Source organism: Carcharhinus amblyrhynchos, unplaced genomic scaffold (genome assembly GCF_965287045.1).
Source record: "Carcharhinus amblyrhynchos unplaced genomic scaffold, sCarAmb.v2.hapA chromosome_131, whole genome shotgun sequence".
Taxonomy (NCBI): domain Eukaryota; kingdom Metazoa; phylum Chordata; class Chondrichthyes; order Carcharhiniformes; family Carcharhinidae; genus Carcharhinus; species Carcharhinus amblyrhynchos.
In genome coordinates, this window is record NW_027649871.1 from 223,254 (window position 1) to 244,649 (window position 21,396).

The following is a 21,396-nucleotide window of genomic DNA, read 5'->3' on the forward strand; positions in this document are numbered from 1 at the left end:
TCTGGGAGTTCCCCCTGCTCAGATTAAATCTGACTCTGTTCTCTGAGGGGAAGTGGAAGGAGAAGGAACTTGTCTTGATGATATTGCTGAGTTTCGGACATCTGTCAAGTGTTAAAGACAAATAGTCACTGTGCTTCTAGAAAACGAGGACAGCTCCTTTAGTGATTTAAGAAGCAATAATTCAAACTTAATTCAAATATCGCAATCTCCCAAACTTCCATTTTATTTAAGGCAAACAGTTTAAGTTTTCTGCAATCCCTCCACACTGTCCCCATCACACACTCACAGGACACGTACAGCACAGGGTTAGATACAGAGTAAAGCTCCCTCTACACTGTCCCCATCACACACTCCCAGGACAGGTACAGCACAGGGTTAGATACAGAGTAAAGCTCCCTCTACACTGTCCCCCATCAAACACTCCCAGAACAGGTACTGCACGGGGTTAGATACAGAGTAAAGCTCCCTCTGCACTGTCCCCCATCAAACACTCACAGGACAGGTACAGCACGGGGTTAGATACAGAGTAAAGCTCCCTCCACACTGTCCCTTTCAAACACTCCCAGGACAGGTACAGCACGGGGTTAGATACAGAGTAAAGCTCCCTCTACACTGTTCCCCATCAAACACTCCCAGGACAGGTACAGCACGGGGTTAGATACAGAGTAAAGCTCCCTCCACACTGTCCCCTTCAAACACTCCCAGGACAGGAACAGCACGGGGTTAGATACAGAGTAAAGCTCCCTCTACACTGTCCCCCATCAAACACTCCCAGGACAGGTACAGCACGGGGTTAGATACAGAGTAAAGCTCCCTCTATGCTGTCCCTCATCAAACACTCCCAGGACAGGTACAGCACGGGGTTAGACACAGAGTAAAGCTCCCTCAACACTGTCCACCATCAAACACTCCTAGGACAGGTACAGCATGGGGTTAGATACAGAGTAAAGCTCCCTGTACACTGTCCCTCCCAGCAAACACTCCCAGGACAGGTACAGCACATGGTTAGATACAGAGTAAAGCTCCCTCTACACTGTCCCCCCATCAAACACTCCCAGGACAGGTACAGCATGGGGTTAGATACAGAGTAAAGCTCCCTCTACACTATCCCCCATCCCAGGACAGGTACAGCATGGGGTTAGATACAGAGTAAAGCTCCCTCTACACTGTCCCCCCATCAAACACTCCCAGGACAGGGACAGCACGGGGTTAGATATAGGGTAAAGCTCCCTCTACACTGTCTCTCCCAGCAAACACTCCCAGGACAGGTACAGCACAGGGTTAGATACAGAGTAAAGCTCCCTCTACACTGTCCCTCCCATCAAACACTCCGAGGACAGGTACAGCACAGGGTTAGATACAGAGTAAAGCTCCCTCTGCACTGTCCCCCCATCAAACACTCCCAGGACAGGTACAGCATGGGGTTAGATACAGAGTAAAGCTCCCTCTACTCTGTCCCCCCATCAAACACTCCCAGGACAGGTACAGCACGGGGTTAGATACAGAGTAAAGCTCCCTCTACACTGTCCCCCATCCCAGGACAGGTACATCACGGGGTTAGATACAGAGTAAAGCTTGTACCTAAAAGCTTGAAGCTCCCGACCCTTTCTACTTCATCCCGTTGACGTAGACAGGGCCATGTTCTCCTTTAAGCTTCCAGAAACCTCATTATCTGCTGTACCTCCACACTACTTTTCTGCGATTCGTGCACAAGGACACCCAGATCCCCCTGAAACGAGATACTACGCAGCCTCTCTCCAATTCGATAACAACCTGCCTTTGTATTTTTCCTACCAAAACAGATAACCTCACATTTTTTTAATTTGATTTGATTTGATTTATTGTTGTCACATGTATTAACAGTGAAAAGTATTGAATCTAGCGCGCTCTGCAGACAAAGCATACCGTTCATAGAGAAGGAAAGGAGAGGGTGCAGAATGTAGTGTTACAGTCACAGCGAGGGTGTAGAGAAAGATCAACTTAATGCGAGGTAGGTCCATTCAAAAGTCTGACAGCAGCAGGGAAGGAGCTGTTCTTCATTAAAAAGATTTGCTGGGCTATATCGAAAGAAACTATCTCCTTGCTGGGGGCTGTCGAGAATAAGTGGACAGAACCCAAAACTCTGAGCCAGGTGGTTGAGAGGTGATTTCAGGAAGTATTTCTTCACACAAAGCACAGTGAACATCTGGAAATCTCAAACCTGAAATGATATTGAGGCTGGAAGGTCAACTGAAAAATTCAATATTGTGACTGACAGGATTTGGTTAAAGTACAAGAATTGAAGGATCCATAAACAAGGCAGTTAAATGGAGTCAAGGTACAGATATAATTGTATAGGGCATCGGTGAGGCCACAGCTGGAGTACTGTGTGTAGTTTTGGTGTCCTTATTGAGGAAGGATGTCCTTGCTATAGAGGGAGTGCAGCGAAAGTTTACCAGGCTGATTCCTGGGATGGCAGGTCTGTCATATGAGGAGAGACGAAAACAGTTAGAATTATATTCACTGGAGTTTAGAAGAGTGAGAGGGGATCTCACAGAAACTTATAAACTTCTAACCGGATTAGACAGGGTAGATTCAGAAAGAATGTTCCCTGTGGTGGGGGGGTGCCCAGAACTAGGGTTCATAGTTTGAGAATAAGGGGTAAAGCTTTTAGAACTGATGTGAGGAGAAATATCTTCACCCAGAGGGTGGCGAATGTGTAGAATTCACGACCAAAACGGTGTGTGATTTCAAGAAGGAATGAGATATAATTCTTGGGACTAAAGGGATCAAGGGATATGGGAGGAAGTGGGGATCAGGATATTGAATTTGATGATCAGTAATGATCATAATGAATGGTAAAGCAGGCTCGAAGGGCTGAAGGGCCTCCTCCTGCTTCTAGTTTCTATATTTCAATCAGCCATGGTCGATCTGAATGACAGAACAGCATCGAGTGGCCGAATGGTCTACTCCCATTCTGATTCTCCAATGTCTTTGAGCAGAATCTCTCAATGTGTAGCTGTTGAGTTATGAGAAACAGGTTTGATATTTTCACTCTTGGTTTTCAGACGTGTGAAACTTGGCAACAACGTCAGGTCTACTTCCTTCTCCTTACCCTTCCTGTAGGGGTTAGCGGCACCACTTAAACTGAACAGGGGGCCTCCCAGAGGGAGCAGTGTTACTAAAAAGAATAAGCACAGTGTTTTACATATGGAAATACAGTTCTGATTTCGTCACCCACACCAATAAACAATTCTTAAATTTACCGAAAAGAGACCAGGCCAACAGGACCAAATGTGTGCAGGTAAAAGAGACTCAAAACCCAATCTCCCTGCTCGAGTGGAGAACAATCTGTCCCTTGGACAGGAACAGCATTAAACTGTCTCTAAACTGGAGATTCTTCAGCTGAAATCTTGAGGAACTTGGTCAGTATTTAAAGAAAGACATTGGTTTGGATCATCAGGAAAATTGAGATGACCTCAGATTGAAGGTGCTGATTAACTGGTTAACAACACAGGGAATTCACCCTGTGACCCAGAAACATTGAACTGGAAATGCCAGTTCTGGGATTATCCTGTCCTGGGATCATCACCCATTTAATTTCAACCCATGAATCTGGCTCCTTCCACATGTACAATCTACACTGCCCTGGGATTATCACCCATTTAATCTCCATCCACAGCCCATGTACAATCTACACTGTCCTGGGATTATCACCCATTTAATCTCCATCCACAGCCCGTGTACAATCTACACTGTCCTGGGATTATCACCCATTTAATCTCCATCCACAGCCCATGTACAATCTACACTGTCCTGGGATTATCACCCATTTAATCTCCTTCCACAGCCCGTGTACAATCTACACTGTCCTGGGATTATCACCCATTTAATCTCCATCCACAGCCCATGTACAATCTACTCTGTCCTGGGATTATCACCCATTTAATCTCCTTCCACAGCCCATCTACAATCTACACTGTCCTGGGATTATCACCCATTTAATCTCCATCCACAGCCCATGTACAATCTACACTGTCCTGGGATTATCACCCATTTAATCTCCTTCCACAGCCCATGTACAATCTACACTGTCCTGGGATTATCACCCATTTAATCTCTTGTCTGATACTCTGTAAACTCTTCTCTATCAATAGAACTCTAAGTACACTTCAGCTCCTGAAAAAATCTGTGGAGAAAAGCCCTCTGTCTGCAAAATACACTTGGAGAAACTCTCCTGTATATTCATTAATCCTCACATCGCCATTAGGAATCTGTCTGGATCCTCTTTCCTCTTTAAGGAAATTTGGCATATCCGCTACAACTCTCACCAACTTTTACAGATGCACCATAGAAAGCATTCTTTCTGGTTATATCACAGCTCGGTCTGGGCTCCTGCTCTGCCCAAGACCGCAAGAAATGACAAAAGGTGGTGAATGTAGCCCAGTCCATCACACAAACCAGCCTCCCATCCATTGACTCTGTCTACGCTTCCCGCTGCCTTGGGGAAAAGCAGCCAACATAATTAAGGACCCCACACACCCTGGACATTCTCCCTTCCGCCTTCTTCCATAGGGTAAAAGATACAAAAGTCTGAGGTCACGTACCGACCGACTGAAGAACAGCTTCTTCCCTGCTGCTGTCAGACTTTTGCATTAAGTTGATCTTTCTCTTCACCCTAGCTGTGACTGTAACACTACATTCTGCACTCTCTCCTTTCCTTCTCTGTGAACAGTATGGTTTGTCTGTATAGCGCACAAGAAACAATACTTTTCACTGTATCCCAATACATGTGGCAATAATAAATCAAATCACTCCTTAAACCCCATCAGTGACGGATTAGCCGAGCTCAGGGTGGACTCAGTGAGTCCTGGACCAGGCTTCACAACACGGCCTGGCTGAGTGAGGTTTGAGGGGGAAACAGTGAAGGAGGCAACAGGAGGGCAAACACAGGAGGGCGATATTCAAGGCTGGATGACATTGCCAGCTCAGAAACAATTTGCTGAGTGTGGAGGCAGCCCAGACAGTGAAACATTTCCAGTGCAGTTTCCATTAATCATTACTGATGGGGCTGAGTTTGGTTCTGGGTGTGTGTTCTGCTTGTCGCTGATAAAGGCTCGGTCTAAAAAGGCCTTTCTGCCGTCTTCTCTCGAGTGTGACAGGGGATCGGTTCTGTAACAACCCACTGACCTGTGCTGGGTGGGTGTTGGGGCCAGGTGTAGGGTGGGTGTTATTGGTGGGGGAAATAGGGTGGATGCTGGTGGGGGGAATAGAGTGGGTGTTAGCAGGGGATAGTGTGTTCGTACTGGTTCTTTGTTTTTGGGACATTGCTGTTTTGGGATTTTGCTGTTTTGGGATTTTGCTGTTTTTGGGACATTGCTGTTTTGGGACATTGCTGTTTTTGGGACATTGCTGTTTTTGAGACATTGCTGTTTTTGGGACATTGCTGTTTTTGGGACATTGCTATTTGGGACATTGCTGTTTTTGGGACATTGCTGTTTTTGGGACATTGCTGTTTTTGGGACATTGCTATTTGGGACATTGCTGTTTTTGGGACATTGCTGTTTTTGGGACATTGCTGTTTTTGAGATATTGCTGTTTTGGGACATTGCTATTTGGGACGTTGCTGTTTTGGGATTTTGCTGTTTTTGGGACATTGCTGTTTTGGGATTTTGCTGTTTTTGGGACATTGCTGTTTTTGGGACATTGATGTTTTTGAGACATTGCTGTTTTTGGGACATTGCTATTTGGGACGTTGCTGTTTTGGGATTTTGCTGTTTTGGGACATTGCTGTTTTTGAGACATTGCTGTTTTTGGGACATTGCTATTTGGGACGTTGCTGTTTTGGGATTTTGCTGTTTTGGGACATTGCTGTTTTTGGGACATTGATGTTTTGGGACATTGCTGTTTTGGGACATTCCTGTTTGGGACATTGCTGTTTTTGGAACATTCCTGTGTGCCATTGTCTCCTCTCTTGGTTACATTACAATAGTCACTTCAAGGCTGTAAAGTGCTCTGGGAAGTACTGAGTTTGTGAAATGAACTCTGTTGATACAGGTTAGTGTGAGCACAGATGAACTTTGGTTCAAGTTAGAATCCTAGAACCTTCTAGCACACAAGAAGGCCATTCAGCCCCCTGTGTCTGTACTGGTTCTTTGACAGAGCAGTCATGTTTCGTTCCACACTCCTGCTTTTTGTCTGTAATCCTGTAACTTCTTCCTCCTCAGAAATCTGTCTAACTCCTTTTTAAAATCGGATCAGCTTCCTCCATCTTGTCACAAGTCCATTCCAGAGTCCAACAACTCTCTGAGTGAAAACAATTCTCCTCATTCCCCCTTTCCCATCCTTTGTCAATGATTTTAAATCAAGTTATTGACCAACTCACCAGAGGAATAATTTGTCTCTATCTATCCTATCAAAACCACACACTGTCCATTCTGTTACCTCTTAATCTTCTCTGTTCCAACAACAACAACCTGTATCTATAGAGCATCTTTAACACAGTAAAACATCCCACATGCTTCACTGGAGCATGATAAAACAAAATTTAACACAAGCCACATGAGGAGATATTCGGGCTGATGGTCAAATGCTCGGTCAAAGAGAAGAGAATCTTAAAGGAGGGAGAGAGGTGGAGAGGTTCAAGGAGGGAATTCCGGTGTTTCCAAAAGGAACAGTCCGAACATTTCAGGCTTCTCCTCATAACTGAAGCACGTCATCCCTGATAACATCCTGTTAAAATCCCCCTCTGTCTCCTTTCTGAGGTAAAGTTAAGAAGTAAAATTTAGTTATTTATTAGTCACAAGTAAGGCTTACATTAACACTGCAATGAAGTTACTGTGAAATACCCTTAGTCGCCGCAGTCTGATGCCTGTTTGGGTCAATGCGCCTAACCAACATGTCTTTCAAACTGTGGGAGGAAACCGGAGTACCCGGAGGAAACCCATGCAGACTTGGAGGAATGTGCAAACTCCACACGGACAGTGACCCAAGCTGGGAATTGAACCCGGGTCGCTGGCGCTGTGAAGCAGCAGTGCTAACCACAGTGCCATCGTGCCACCCAAGGTATTCACATCTTCCCTGAAGTGTGGTGCACAGGATTGTCTTTCTGGCATCAGTTGGCTGCCCATCTCTCTGAGGAGCTTCTGTTTCCCAAATCCTCTCTTGGTTTCTGTGTTCTGTTCCTGAAAACTCTGCGTAAAAGACCTGCCTCTCTCAGACTGAACGCGATGGTGAAAGGAATCTTTCCCAATACCCAGACAAATGTCATGTTTATTGTCTAGATCCAGGGAAAGAAAGTACCTAATCCACCTTCCATCCAGCCATCTCTGTTTTTTCATTCATTCTCAGGGTGTGGATGGTGCTGGTAAAGACAGCATTGATTGTATTTATTGGCTGGTGGTGAGAAGGGCCACTCCCATCAAATCCTTCCTACCTGTCCAGAATCTCACAGCCTGAGCACACTGCCTTCCAGATCCCAGTGAGGAAGAAGGATTCCAGGGAGGGGACAAGTCAACCACTGCTAACCAAGGAAGTTAATGATAGTATGAAACCTAAGTTAAAAAAATACACAACGTGGCAAAGATTAGCGGTAACCAGAGGATTGGGAAAGTTTTAAAAACCAACAAAAGATGACCAAAAACAATGAAGAGGGAGAAGGTAAACTATCAGAATAAACTAGCAAATAATATAAAAATGGACAGTCGGAATGTCTTTAAATATATAAAAAGGAAGAAAGAGGCCAAAGTGAGCATCGGTCTTTTAAAAATAAACTGGGGAAATAATAATGGGGAACTAGAAAACGGCAGAGGAGTTAAATAAATGTTTTAAATCAATCAGTCTTCACAGCTCAAAAATACTAAATACTCAAGGGGAAAAACAGGACAGGAAATTATTACAATAACCATCACTAGATACGAAGTACTGAGGAAACTAATGGTGCTCAAGGCTGATAAGTTTCCTGGACCTGATGGGTTGCATCGCAGGATATTAAAGGAAATTCTGGTCACCCTATTATAGAAAGGATATTGTTAAACTCAAAAGAGTGCAGAAAAGATTTGTTAGGATGCTACCGGGACTTGATGGATTGAGTTATAAGGAGAGGCTGGATAGACTGGGACTTTTTTCTCTGGAGCGTAGGAGGCTGAGGGGTGATCTTATAGAGGTCTATAAAATAATGAGGGGCACAGATCTGTTGGATAGTCAATCTCTTTTCCCAAAGGTAGCGGAGTCTAAAACTAGAGGGCAGAGGTTTAAGGTGAGAGGGACGACATATAAAAGTGTCCAGAGGGGCAATTTTTTCACACACAGGGTGGTGAGTGTCTGCAACAAGCTCCCAGAGGTAGTAGTAGAGGTGGGTACAATTTTGTCTTTTAAAAAACAGTTAGACAGTTACATGGGTACGATGGGTATAGAGGGATATGGGGCAAATGTGGTTCACTGGGACCAGTTTAGGGAGTCAACAAAAAGGGCAGCATGGACAAGTTGGGCCGAAGGGCCTGTGTCCATCCTGTAAACCTCTATGACTCTATGAAAGTGCGACAGAGATAATGGATGTACTGGTTGGGGTCTTCCAAGAATCCGTAAATTTGGAAAGGTCCAAGAGGATTGGAAAACTGCCAATGTAAGACCTTTATTCAGGGAGATATCTGTAAACTGACTGGTGTCTCTCAGTCCCCTCTCTCTCTCAGGGAGATATCTGTACACTGACTGGTGTCTCTCAGTCCCCTCTCTCTCTCAGGGAGATATCTGTACACTGACTGGTGTCTCTCAGTCCCCTCTCTCTTTCTCTCAGGGAGGTATCTGTGCACTGACTGGTGTCTCTCAGTCCCCTCTCTCTCTCTCAGGGAGATATCTGTACACTGACTGGTATCTCTCAGTCCCCTCTCTCTCTCTCAGGGAGGTATCTGTACACTGACTGGTGTCTCTCAGTCCCCTCTCTCTCTGTCAGGGAGATATCTGAATACTGACTGGTGTCTCTCAGTCCCCTCTCTCTCTCTCAGGGAGATATCTGTACACTGACTGGTATCTCTCAGTCCCCTCTCTCTCTCTCAGGGAGGTATCTGTACACTGACTGGTGTCTCTCAGTCCCCTCTCTCTCTGTCAGGGAGATATCTGAATACTGACTGGTGTCTCTCAGTCCCCTCTCTCTCTCTCTCAGGGAGATATCTGTACACTGACTGGTATCTCTCAGTCCCCTCTCTCTCTCTCAGGGAGATATCTGCACACTGACTGTCTCTCAGTCCCTATCTCAGGTAGAGATATATAACTGCAGCCTCACAGGTTATCTGATCTCCTCAAACTGTTTAACTTTGAAATAAATAGTAGAAAGTGTGACTGGATCTTGAATCTTATTATTGCTGCTGATTTGCTGCCTGTTGGATCAGTAAATAACTTGTTGAGGATTGAAATCTCTGCTGGAGGCGGGGACAGGAAGCTTCTGGTTTCAGTGGGTGGAGCTGTAGTTTGTGCTGTGGGACCCTCACTCACTCCACTTCCCTATTTAAACAGCGCTGACTCCAGCTCCAAACAAAGTGACTGTGAGGCAGCCGGTTTCTGGAGTGTCTGTGTGTGTCTGAATACACAGGACGATGGGGACTGCTCCTTATCTCTGTGTCCTTCTGTTGTGTGTGACAGGTGAGAGGTGTCGGGGCTTTATCCCCACACAGTCTGATTATTCAGGGATTCTTTGATCATCTGTTTATCCAGCGGGGTTTATTAAAGTTAACTCTCTCCTTTCTCTCTTTTATTAACAGGTGTCCGGTCTGATATCGTGCTGACCCAGCCCGAGTCTGTTGTGAAAAAGCCGGGGGAGACAGTCAGACTCTCCTGTGCAGTCAGTGGGTTCGATATCGACAGCACCTACATAAGCTGGGTGAAGCAGGTCCCTGGGAAAGGGCTGGAGTGGTTACTGTACCATGATTCTAGCCCTGGACGGTTCGCGCCTGGAATTGAAGGTCGATTTACCCCTTCTGCTGTCAGCAACACCGCTTACATAGAAATCACCAGTCTGAGAGCGGATGACACCGCCATCTATTACTGTGCCAGAAACACAGCGAGAGGAAGCAGGGCTGGACTGGTACAAAAACTACACAATCTGCAGTCAGTGGAAGGAGTGAAAGAGGAGGAATGATCGCTCACCCTCAATTATCAGCACAGATTTATTCCCATCCTCATTGTGCTGGGATCTGCCGGCCCTGGAAATGGGAGATGTGGATGGCATGGTGGGTTCGCACTGTTGCTTCACAGCGCCAGAGACCTGGGTTTGATTCCTGGGTTTGATTCCTGGCTTTGGTCACTGTCTGTGCAGAGTCTGCACATTCTCCCCGTGTCTGCATGGGTTTCCTCCAGGTGCTCCGGTTTCCTTCCACATCCGAAGATGTGCAGGTTAGTGGATTGGCTGTTCTAATTTGCCCTGTTGGGAGATTAGCAGGGTAAATATGTGGACCTGTGGGGATAGGACCTGGGTGGGATTGTGGTTGGTGCAGGCTCGATGGGCCAAATGGCCTCCTGCACTGTCAGGATTCTAGAATTCCATGACTATTATCTGGGAATTCCTGGGCTGCTGATGTGCTGGGAAACCTGAGAGCCACAGCAACTTGGGGCACATCTAAAAAATCTCTCTCATAACTGAGACATCACAGCTCAAACCAGTGTCAGTGTAAATCAGAGAACAGGATTGCTCACTTGTCGCAGTGTGGGGTGTGGATTCAATGTGAAGGGACTGGATTCAGTGACAGTGAAAGGAGTGGAGGTTAATGTATGGCTGTGTATCACAGTGTCTATACAGGGTAGCACAGTGAGAGAGATGGGGGAATCCTCCATTCAAAAACCTGCCACAGGAAATTTATTTAAACTGGAGTTTTCGGATGATATTACCGACCTTTATCTCATGGCCCGTGGATATAAATCACATCCTGATTCAATAATCTGGGAATGTGAACAACTTTCTTTGAGGATATTATTGGAAAGGAGGAAACCTCAGTGAGTGACAGCAGCAGGATGAAGGAGTCACTGTCAGTTCTCACACTTATTCCCTGTCCCTTTTTACCCTGAGAAGGTGATGGTAAATGAGAGCCTCACTGACCCCTTCAGAGGGCAGGTAAGAGTCACCCTCATTAAGTGTGGGACTGGAGTCACCCAGAGACCAGAGCGGATTTCCTCCCTAAATTCCAGGTCTGAACCAGTTGGGTTTTGTGTGACAATCCGACAGCCTCACAGTCACTTTTACCCATCCCAGCTTTTCTCCCAGGTCTCCCAGAAATTCCCAAACTCCCATGGAGAGGTTGAACATCAGCACATTCCCCAGATTATTAGACCCACTGATCCAGGGACAGAACCACTGAGACATCACAGCTCAAACCAGTGTCAGTGTAAATCAGAGAACAGGATTGCTCACTTGTCACAGTGTGGGGTGTGGATTCAATGTGAAGGGACTGGATTCAGTGACAGTGAAAGGAGTGGAGGTTAATGTACGGCTGTGTATCACAGTGTCTATACTGGGTGGCACAGTGAGAGAGATGGGGGAATCCTCCATTCAAAAACCTGCCATAGGAAAGTTATTTAAACTGGAGTTTTCGGGTGATATTACCGACCTTTATCTCATGGCCCGTGGATATAAATCACATCCTGATTCAACAATCTGGGAATGTGAACAACTTCTTTTAGGATATTATTGAAAAAGAACAATGAGTAACAGCGAGAGGATGCAGAACAATGAAAACTCCTTGTAGATCATCTCATCTTCCTGTAAAGTCCTGAAAGACCCTGAGTTTGACACCCGGTGTGTGGGGGACACACGGATACAGACTGAAGAGTTAATAAATCTTCTGGCTGCCTGTCTGGGATATTTTATTTTGGGCTGGATCTTATACCTGTGGTTTATGACCTGGGGTGAAGCACTGTGATACGCTCACAGTGATAGAGAGCTTGACACAAACTCCCCCCCTGTACAAATGACCGCGTGTATCAGAGTCTGTGTCCATGGATTCCACATTCCTGTTTCCCAGAGTGAAATATCTCTGCACTGACTTAGATTGTTGAAGGAAAATGTGGATTTCTGGGAAAATAAAAGACAAAAATGAGGTGATTCTGTTTCTCGGTAAAACGCAGGAGCTGGTGTTCGCAGACAGCAAAACTGCAAAAATATTTCATTTATTTATATATTTGGAACAGGATTAGGATGGAGTTTCAGAGCCAAATCCAGCAAACTGCTGCTCTGGGTTAAAACATGGTTTAAGTTTACATTACCCTGAGATTATTACATATTGTGGACAAGTTCAGTTATTGTATTGGGTGAATGAGCAGACAGAGCACAGTGACTATCTTGATTATTGGGGGAGTGGAACCTTCGTGGAAGTGACTTCAGGTAAGACAAACTTCTCAATTCCTTCCTTGTCTAATATTTATTTTCTTTAATTTGTGTTATTGGTGAATTTGATCGTTCAGCTGTAATGTGTGATTTATCTGAAATCAGTGAGATATTTGGAATAATTAAATGATTCTCTCTGAGAGAGATGGATTTCTGTAGAGACAAGAACATACCCAGTAATTGGAGCTGAAATCTGATAACTGGATTTACTCTCAAGGGTTAAGATTTAACTCCACAGAATCGATTCTCAGAATGGAATACCGATTCCCGGATCTGTTTAGTGTGTTCTGTTTGATTCAGATTATAGTTTTCAGGACATTATGTTGGAGCAGGTTTGGTGATTTTGGATTTTAGGATATTTGCAGATGGGTTCGGATTTTGTTCTAATCTGAGTTCAAATATTTCATACAATTGTCTCATGATTTAATTGTTGGTTTCAGGGTGGTTTAAAATGTTATTTATTGCAGTTTAAACATTGCTAGAACAGTTTTTCGGTGTATAAAGAATAAGTTCTATGTTCCAGTTGATAATTTAGTGATTGTGGAGGGGAAATGGTTCAGACAGATTGAGAAACAGGGACTTGTGTTTATAAAAAATATCTCATTCCAACAAGCTGAGCATGAAGCAGTGAGCTGCCCAGACAGACAGGAATCAGACTGCGTGTGGAATTCTTATTGAATCAGGATGTGATTTGTGCTTTGACAATAACTGTTAAACTATCTGTGACTTACAAACACCCAATCGAGAGTTTAAGTCATCTTTTGCCCCTGAGAGTGAACCTACATCGAGAACTGGAGAGGGTTTTTTTGTGTGGGAGAAACTGTTCCTGGGCACACACAGTAATGGGGCTGTTAATTGTTAATTCATTGGATCTGTTCTTTATCATCAGTTTTCTAATATTTACAATTATTGGATTAGATTTAATTTGATTTATTATTGTCACATATATTAACATACAGTGAAAAGATTGTTTCTTGCGCGCTGCACAGACAAAGCATACTGTTCATAGAGAAGGAAAGGAGAGAGTGCAGAATGTAGTGTTACAGTCACAGGGAGGGTGTAGAGAAAGATCAACTTAATGCGAGGTAGGTCCATTCAAAAGTCTGACAGCAGCAGGGAAGAAGCTGTTCTTGAGTTGGTCAGTACGTGACCTCAGACTTTTGTATTTTTTTCCCAATGGAAGAAGGTGGAAGAGAGAATGTCCGGGGTCCGTGGGGGGGTCCTTAATTATGCTGGCTGCTTTGCCGAGGCAGTGGGAAGTGTGGACAGAGTCAATGGATGGGAGATTGGTTTGCATGATGGATTGGGCTACATTCATGACCTTTTGTAGTACCTTGTGGTCTTGGTCAGAGCAGGAGCCCATACCAAGCTGTGATACAACCAGAAAGAATGCTTTCTATGATGCATCTGTAAAAGTTGGTGAGAGTCGTAGCTGACATGCCAAATTTCCTTCGTCTCCCGAGAAAGTAGAGGCATTGGTGGGGCTTTCTTAACTATAGTGACGGCATGGACAACAATCAGGACAGGTTGTTGGTGAGAAAAGTCCCAGTCAATCCAGCCTCTCCTTATAATTCAAACCATCAAGTCCCAGTAGCAACCTAATAAATCTTTTCTGCACTCCTTCCAGTTTAATAATATCCTTTCTATAATAGGGTGACCAGAACTGTACACAGTATTCCAAGTGTGGCCTTACCAATGTCTTGTACAACTTCAACAAGACGTCCAACTCCTGTATTCAATGTTCTGACCGATGAAACCAAGCATGCCGAATGCCTTCTTCACCACTCTGTCCACCTGGGACTCCACTTTCAAGGAGCTATGAACCTGTACCCCTAGATCTCTTTTTTCTGTAACTCTTCCCCAATGCCCTCCCATTAACTGAGTAATAAAAACAGTAACTCAATAATTAAATGTTGCCATGTGTAAGTCTGGATATCCTGTGGTGAAGTGGTTCGTATCCCTGCTCTGAGAGAGAGGCTCCACGTTTGAGTTTCTGCCCCAGGGCCTGATGACCAAGGAAGCTGCATTCATAACACGACCAACAGGTTGAGCATCCTCCCAGCGCACACCAATAGCAGGTTTCAGAGCGGGAGAGAATCGTGATCAGTGACGCTTGATGCAGAGTGGCGTTCTTCAAGCTATAAACTTCTGGCAACAGGCGAGTGACTTATTCCAGGAAAAAAACTTGCTGTGAAAGTCTGCCTTGTGCACCACTCGGTGGTTCAGGCAGCACGGTGGCACAGTGGGTTAGCACTGCTTCTTCACAACACCAGGGACCAGGGTTCGATTCCCGGTTTGGGTCACTGTCTGTGTGGAGGTTGCACATTCTCCCCATGTCTGCGTGGGTTTCCTCCAGGTACTCCAGTTTCCTCCCACACTCCAAAGATGTGTGGGTTAGGTGGATAGGCCATGGTAGATTGACCCTAGTGTCAGGAGGATTAACTAGGGTAAATGCGTGGGGTTATGGAAATAGGGCCTGGGTGGGATTGTGGTTGGTACAGACTCAATGGGCCACGTGGTCCCCTTCTGCACTGTAGGGATTCTGTTGATTCTCTGAACTGATCTATGCTCCTCATTATTTTGTAGACCTCCGTAAGATCATCCCTAAGTCTCCTATGCTCCAGAGAAAGAAGTCTCAGTCCATCCAGTCTCTCCTTATAACTCAATCCATCAAGTCCTGGTAGCATCCTAGTAAATCTTTTCTGCACTCTTTCTAGTTTAATAATATCCTTTTTGTTTTATTCTCATATATGCTGTGTGGTGGGATCATCATGTAGATAGGCTGAGTGAGTGGGCAAAGATGCAGTATACTGTGGGGAAATGTGAAGCTATTCACTTGGCAGGAAGAATAAAAAAACAGAGAATTACTTAAATGGAGAATGCCTGCAGAAATCCAAGGTGCAGAGGGATCTGGGTGCTCTAGTGCATGAATCACAAACAATCAATAGGCAGGTATAGCGAGTCATTAGGAAGGCTAATGGAATGCTAGTTGGTATTACGACAGGAACTGAACATAAAACGGAGTGGGAGGGCAGGGTTACGCTTCTGTTATTCAGGGCATTGGTGAGACTGTATCTCAAATACGGTGATTTTGGTCTCCTTATTTAAGCAAGACATAAATGTGTTGGAGGCAGTACAGAGGTGATTTACTAGACTGATACCTGGACTGAGCTGTTGTCTTATGAGGAAAGATTGGACAGGCTGGGTTTGTTTCCACTGGAGTTTAGAAGAGTGAGGGGTGACTTGAATGAAGTCTATAAGATTCTGAATGGTATTGATAAGGTGGAAATGGGAAGGATGCTGTGCTAAATCCTGTTTGATTTGATTTGAGTTATGATTGTCACCTACATTGGGATACAGTGAAAAGCATTGTTTCTTGTGCACTATATAGACACAGCATTACCCTACATTGAGCAGGAAAGGAGAGTCTGCAGAATGTAGTGTTACAGTCATAGCTAGGGTTTAGAGAAAGATCAATTGAATGTGTATGTATGCATGTAGTGATTTGATTTGATTTATTATTGTCACATATATTTACATACAGTGAAAAATATTGTTTCTTGCAAGCTGTACAAAGCATACCATTCATAGAGAAGGAAAGGAGAGGGTGCAGAATGTAGTGTTACAGTCACAGCTAGGGTGTAGAGGAAGATCAGCTTAATGTGAGGTAGGTCCATGCAGAAGTCTGCCAGCAGCAGGGAAGAAGCTGTTCTGGAGTCGGTCAGTACGTGACCTCAGATTTTTGTACTTTTTCTTGACGGAAGAAGGTGGAAGAGAGAATGTCCGAGGTGCGTGGGGTCCTTAATTATATTCTACACCTCAGCAAATAAAGACAAGTATCCCATATCTTAGCAGACCAGAAGACACAGGAGCAGAATTAAGCCACTCGGCCCATCGAGTCTGCTCTGCCATTCATCCATGGCTGGTATTTTTTTCATTCCTATTCTCTTGCCTTGTCCCCATAACTTCTGCTCCCCATTTAATCAAGAACCTATCTATCTCTGTCTTAAAGACACTCAATGACCTGGCCTCCTCAGCCTTCTGTGGCAAAGAGTTCCACAAATTCACCACTCTCTGACTGAAGAAATTCCTCCTTATCTCTGTTTTAAAGGATTGTCCCTTTAACCTGAGGTTGTTCCCTCGTGGAAACATTCTCCCAGTTTCCACTCTATCCAGGCCTTACAGTATCCTGTAAGTTTCAATTAGATCCCCTCTTCATCCTTCTAAACTCCAACGAGTACAGACCCAGAGTCCTCAACTATTCCTCATACGACAAGCTGTTCATTCCAGGGATCATTCTTGTGAACTTCCTCCAGACCCTTTCCAAGGTCAGCATATCCTTCCTTTGATACGGGGCCCAAAACTGCTCACTATACTCCAAATGGGGTCTGACTGGAGCCTTGTACAGCCTCAGAAGTACATCCCTGCTTTTATATTCTTGACCCCTTGACAGGAATGCTAACTGCTGATTGATCTTGCATGTTAACCTTAAGAGAATCTTGAACAAGGACTCCCAAGTGCCTTTGTGTTTCTGATTTCCTAAACATTTTCCCATTTAGAAAATAGTCTATTCCTCCAATCCTCCTTCGAAAGTGCATAACCTCACACTTTTCCACATTGTATTCCATCTGCCACTTCTTTGCCCACTCTCCTAACCTACCAAAGTGCTGCAAAATGCTCGGGGACATTGTGAGGACATGAAACGTGTTAAATGAAGAGTTTCTTTCACAACCACTTGTAATTCATGACCATCAATATTAGTTCATACAACATGTTACAACTGTACAAAACTCTGGTGTGGCCGCACTTGGAGTATTGCGTACAGTTCTGGTCGCTGCATTATAAGAAAGATGTGGAAGCATTGGAAAGGGGTGCAGAGGAGATTTGTGCAGAAGAGATTTACCAGGATATTGCCTAGTATGGTGGGAAGGTCTTGTGAGGAAAGGCCGAGAGACTTGAGGTTGTTTTTATTAGAGAGAAGAAGGTTAAGAGGTGACTTAGTTGAGGCATACAAGATGGTCAGAGAATTAGATAGGGTGGACAGAGAGAGTCTTTTTCCTCGGACAGTGATGGCTAACACGAGGGGACATAGCTTTAAATTGAGGGGTGAGAGATAGAGGACAGACGTCAGAGGTAGGTTCTTTACTCAGAGGGTAGTAAGGGCGTGGAATGCCATGCCTGCAGCAGTAGTGGATTCGCCAACTTCAAGGGCATTCAAATGGTCATTGAATAGACATATGGATAACAATGGAAAAGTTTAGGTTAGAGGGTCATTAGATTGGTTCCACTGGTTGGCGCAACATTGAGGGCCGAAGGGCCTGTACTGCGCTGTAATGCTCTATGTTCTAATAAGGGGGGTGAGGTGGGTTTGAAATAAGAACATAAGAACTAGGAGCAGGAGTAGGCTTATGGGCTTAGCTGAATTTCATGGGGTATAGGCATCACTGGGAAAGACAGCATTTGTTGTCCATCCCTAGTTGCCCTTGAACTGAGTGCCTTGCTTGGCCATTTCAGAGGACAGGTAAGAGTCAGGGATGTGATGTCCAGTGATCTTATTGCTATCATTAATCTAGAAACCCAGCTAATGTTCTGGGGACCTGAGTTCGAATCCCACCACGGCAGATGGTGGAATTTGAATTCAATGAAATATCTGGAATTAAGAATTTACTGATGACCTTGAAACCACTGTCGATTGTCAGAAAAACCCATCTCGTTCAATAATGTCCTTTAAGGAAGGAAATCTGGGTCCTTGTACAGTCTGGCCTACATGTGACTCCAGAGCCACAGCAATGTGGTTGACTCTCAACTGCCGTCGGGCTAATAGAGGGGCAGTAAATGCTGGCCAGACACTAACGCCTATGTCCCACAAATGAATAAGTAAAGCCAACCACATTGCTGTGACTCTGGAGTCACATGTAGGCCAGACCAGGTAAGGAAGACAGATTTCCTTCCCTCAGGGACATTAGTGAACCAGATATCAATGACAGTTTCATGGTTCTGATCACTGAGACTAACTTTCTCGTCCAGATTTGGAAATTGAATTTAAATTTAACCACTGATCACGCCGGAATTGGAACCCATGTCCCCAGAACATTAGCCCGAGCTCTGAATTATTGTTGCATTGACATTACCATTACACCTTTTGGTGATGATACTGCAATTCTATGTTTTGCTGTTGTTTCATAAAGAGACTTTAATTTCCACAATAATACGAAAATACAAACATAAGAACATAAGACCTCGGACCAGGAGTAGGCCATCTGGCCCCGTGAGCCTGCTCTGCCATTCAGTAAGGTCAGGATGTTTCTGAATTGGAGACAGTTGCAGGGAAACACAGCAGCCAAACTGCACAGCAAGATTCCGCAAACAACAATGTAATATTGATCCAGACAATCAGATTTAGTGATATTGGATTTGAGATGAACATTGGCCATGGCACTGGGGAGAAGATCCTTGCTCTCCTGTGAAAGTGGCCATGCGGGGGAGGTGCCTCGATTTAACCTCTCGTGTGCAATACGGCACTTCACACAGTACATCGCAACCTCAGCACTACATTGGAGTGTCAGCCTGTACCCCTTGTTGGAGAGACTAGGACCAGAGGACACATTTAAAAATAACCTGAAGGTTGGGGGCAAATTCTTTCTCTCAGTGGGTCGGATATGTGGAATTCACTTCCCAGGACTGCAGAGGGGCACGGTCATTGAATATTTTCCAGGATGATTTAGATAAGTTCTTGGTTAACAAGGGAGTCAAAGGTTGAGAGGCTGATTCTGGGGATGGTGGGACTGATGTAGGAGGAGAGATTGACTAGGTTAGGATTGTTTTTGATCTGATTGATTTGGTTTATTATTGTCACATGTATTAACATGCAATGAAAAATATTATTTCTTGCATGCGATACAAAGCATACCATTCGTAAAGAAGGAAACGAGAAAGTGCAGAATGTAGTGTTACAGTCACAGCTAGATTTTGATTTATTATTGTCACATTTATTCACATAGAGTGAAAAGTATTGTTTCTTGTGCACTATACAAAGCATACCGTTCATAGAGAAGGAAAGGAGAGGGTGCAGAATGCAGTGTTACAGTCATAGCGAGGGTGCAGAGAAAGATCAACTTAATGCGAGGTAGGTCCATTCAGAAGTCTGACAGCAGCAGGGAAGAAGCTGTTCTTGAGTCGGTCGGTACGTGAACTCAGACTTTTGTATCTTTTTCCCCAATGGGAAGAAGGTGGAAGAGAGAATATCTGAGGTGTGTGGGGTCCTTAATTATGCCGACTGCTTTGCTGAGACAGCGGGAAGTGTAGACAGAGTCAATGGATGGGAGGCTGGTTTGCGTGATGGATTGGGCTACATTCACCACCCTTTTGTAGTTCTTTGTGGTCTTGCCCAGAGCAGGAGCCCATACTAAGCTGTGATACAACCAGAAAGAATGCTTTCAATAGTGCACCTGGAGAAGTTGGTGAAAATCATAGCTGACATACCAAACTTCTTTAGTCTTCTGAGAAAGTTTTCGCTGGAGTTCAGATGAATGAGAGGGGATCTTATAGAAACTTATAAAATTCCAACAGGTTTTGAAAGGATAGATGCAGGGAGGATGTTCCTGATGATGGGGGAGTCCTGAACCAGGGGTCACAGTCTGAGGATTCGGGATAGACCATTTAGGATGGAGATGAGGAGACATTTCTTCACCCTCTGGAATTCATTCCCACAGCAAGTAGTTGATGCCAAAACATTGAATGTATTCAAGAAGCAGCTGGATACAGCACTTGGGGCGAAAGAGATCGAAGGTTATGGGGAAAAAGCAGGATTAGGCTATTGAACTGGATAATCAGCCAAGATGGTGATGAATGGCGGAGCAGGTTTGAAGGGCCTCCTCTGCTGCTATCTTCTATGCTACAGGGATAGATGGGAAAGTAGAGTGCGGCCACAATCAGATAAGCTGCCATCAAATGGCAGAGCAAGCTGGAAGCTGACTGAATAGCTGACTCCTGCTGCATGTTTGTATATATTTATTTACTGAGCTTATCCGTGTGCAATTATTTATATTTCAGTTACCCAGGCTGCACCATCGGTCTACATTCCCAACCCTTCCTGTGACGTGAACTCAAACCAAGATGAGATCAGCCTCGTCTGCCTGATCAAGGACTTTCAACCCAAGGCCATCACTCAGACATGGTCCAGGAACAATCGGGTCATTACGACTGGAATCAAGAAGTTTCCACCAGTCCAGGGAAAAGACATGAAATACACGATGAGCAGTGTTCTCAAAATCTCTGCGTCAGATTGGAATACCGATAGTGTCTACCACTGCAAGGCGGGCCACGATTCCAACGCAATGGTGGAACGGCAATACAAAACACCCAGAAGTTAGTACAAGATATTATTTTCCATTTAAAACTGCATTGTTAGACCATACGACATAGAAGCAGAATTAGGCCACTCGGCCCATCGGGTCTGATCCACCATTCAATCATGGCTGATATTTTTCTCATTCCCATTCTCCTGCCTTTTCCCCATAATCCCTGATCCCCTTGTTAATCAAGAATCTATCGATCTCTGTCTTAAAGACACTCAATGACCCGGCCTCCTCTGCGACAAAGAGTTCCACAGATTCCCCACTCTCTGGCTGAAGAAATTCCTCCTCATCTCTGTTTTAAAGCATTGTCCCTTTAGCCTGAGGTTGTGCCCTTTGGTTCTAGTTTTTCCTATCAGTGGAAACATCCTCTCCACGTCCACTCTATCCAGGCCTCGCAGTATCCTGTAAGTTTCAATAAGATCCCCCCTCATCTTTCTAAACTCCAACGAGTACAGACCCAGAGGCCTCAATCGTTCCTCATACGACAAGCTCTTTATTCCAGGGATCATTCTTGTGAACCTCCTCTGGACCCTTTCCAAGGCCAGCACATCCTTCCTTAGCTATGGGGCCCAAAACTGCTCACAATATTCCAAATGAGGTCTATACAGCTTCAGAAGTCCATCCCAGCTGTTGTACTCGAGCCCTCTGTTGATGTGGAAGAGGTGAAATTGGACAAGAAAGCTTCAGCAG

The 21,396-nt window shown here is 44.7% G+C and overlaps 1 protein-coding gene across 1 annotated transcript in view; it reads left to right on the top strand.

The window, feature by feature from the left end:
* Window positions 1-9,569: 9,569 nt before the first annotated feature.
* The window catches only part of LOC145338651 (immunoglobulin mu heavy chain-like), a 31,752-nt gene continuing 19,925 nt past the window's right edge, over window positions 9,570-21,396 (top strand). Inside the window, exons 1-4 of the mRNA XM_080183042.1 lie at window positions 9,570-9,615; window positions 9,735-10,026; window positions 12,300-12,346; window positions 20,402-20,716. Of these exons, the coding sequence (XP_080039168.1) occupies window positions 9,570-9,615; window positions 9,735-10,026; window positions 12,300-12,346; window positions 20,402-20,716 (700 nt within the window). The remainder of the gene's footprint in view (window positions 9,616-9,734; window positions 10,027-12,299; window positions 12,347-20,401; window positions 20,717-21,396) is intronic.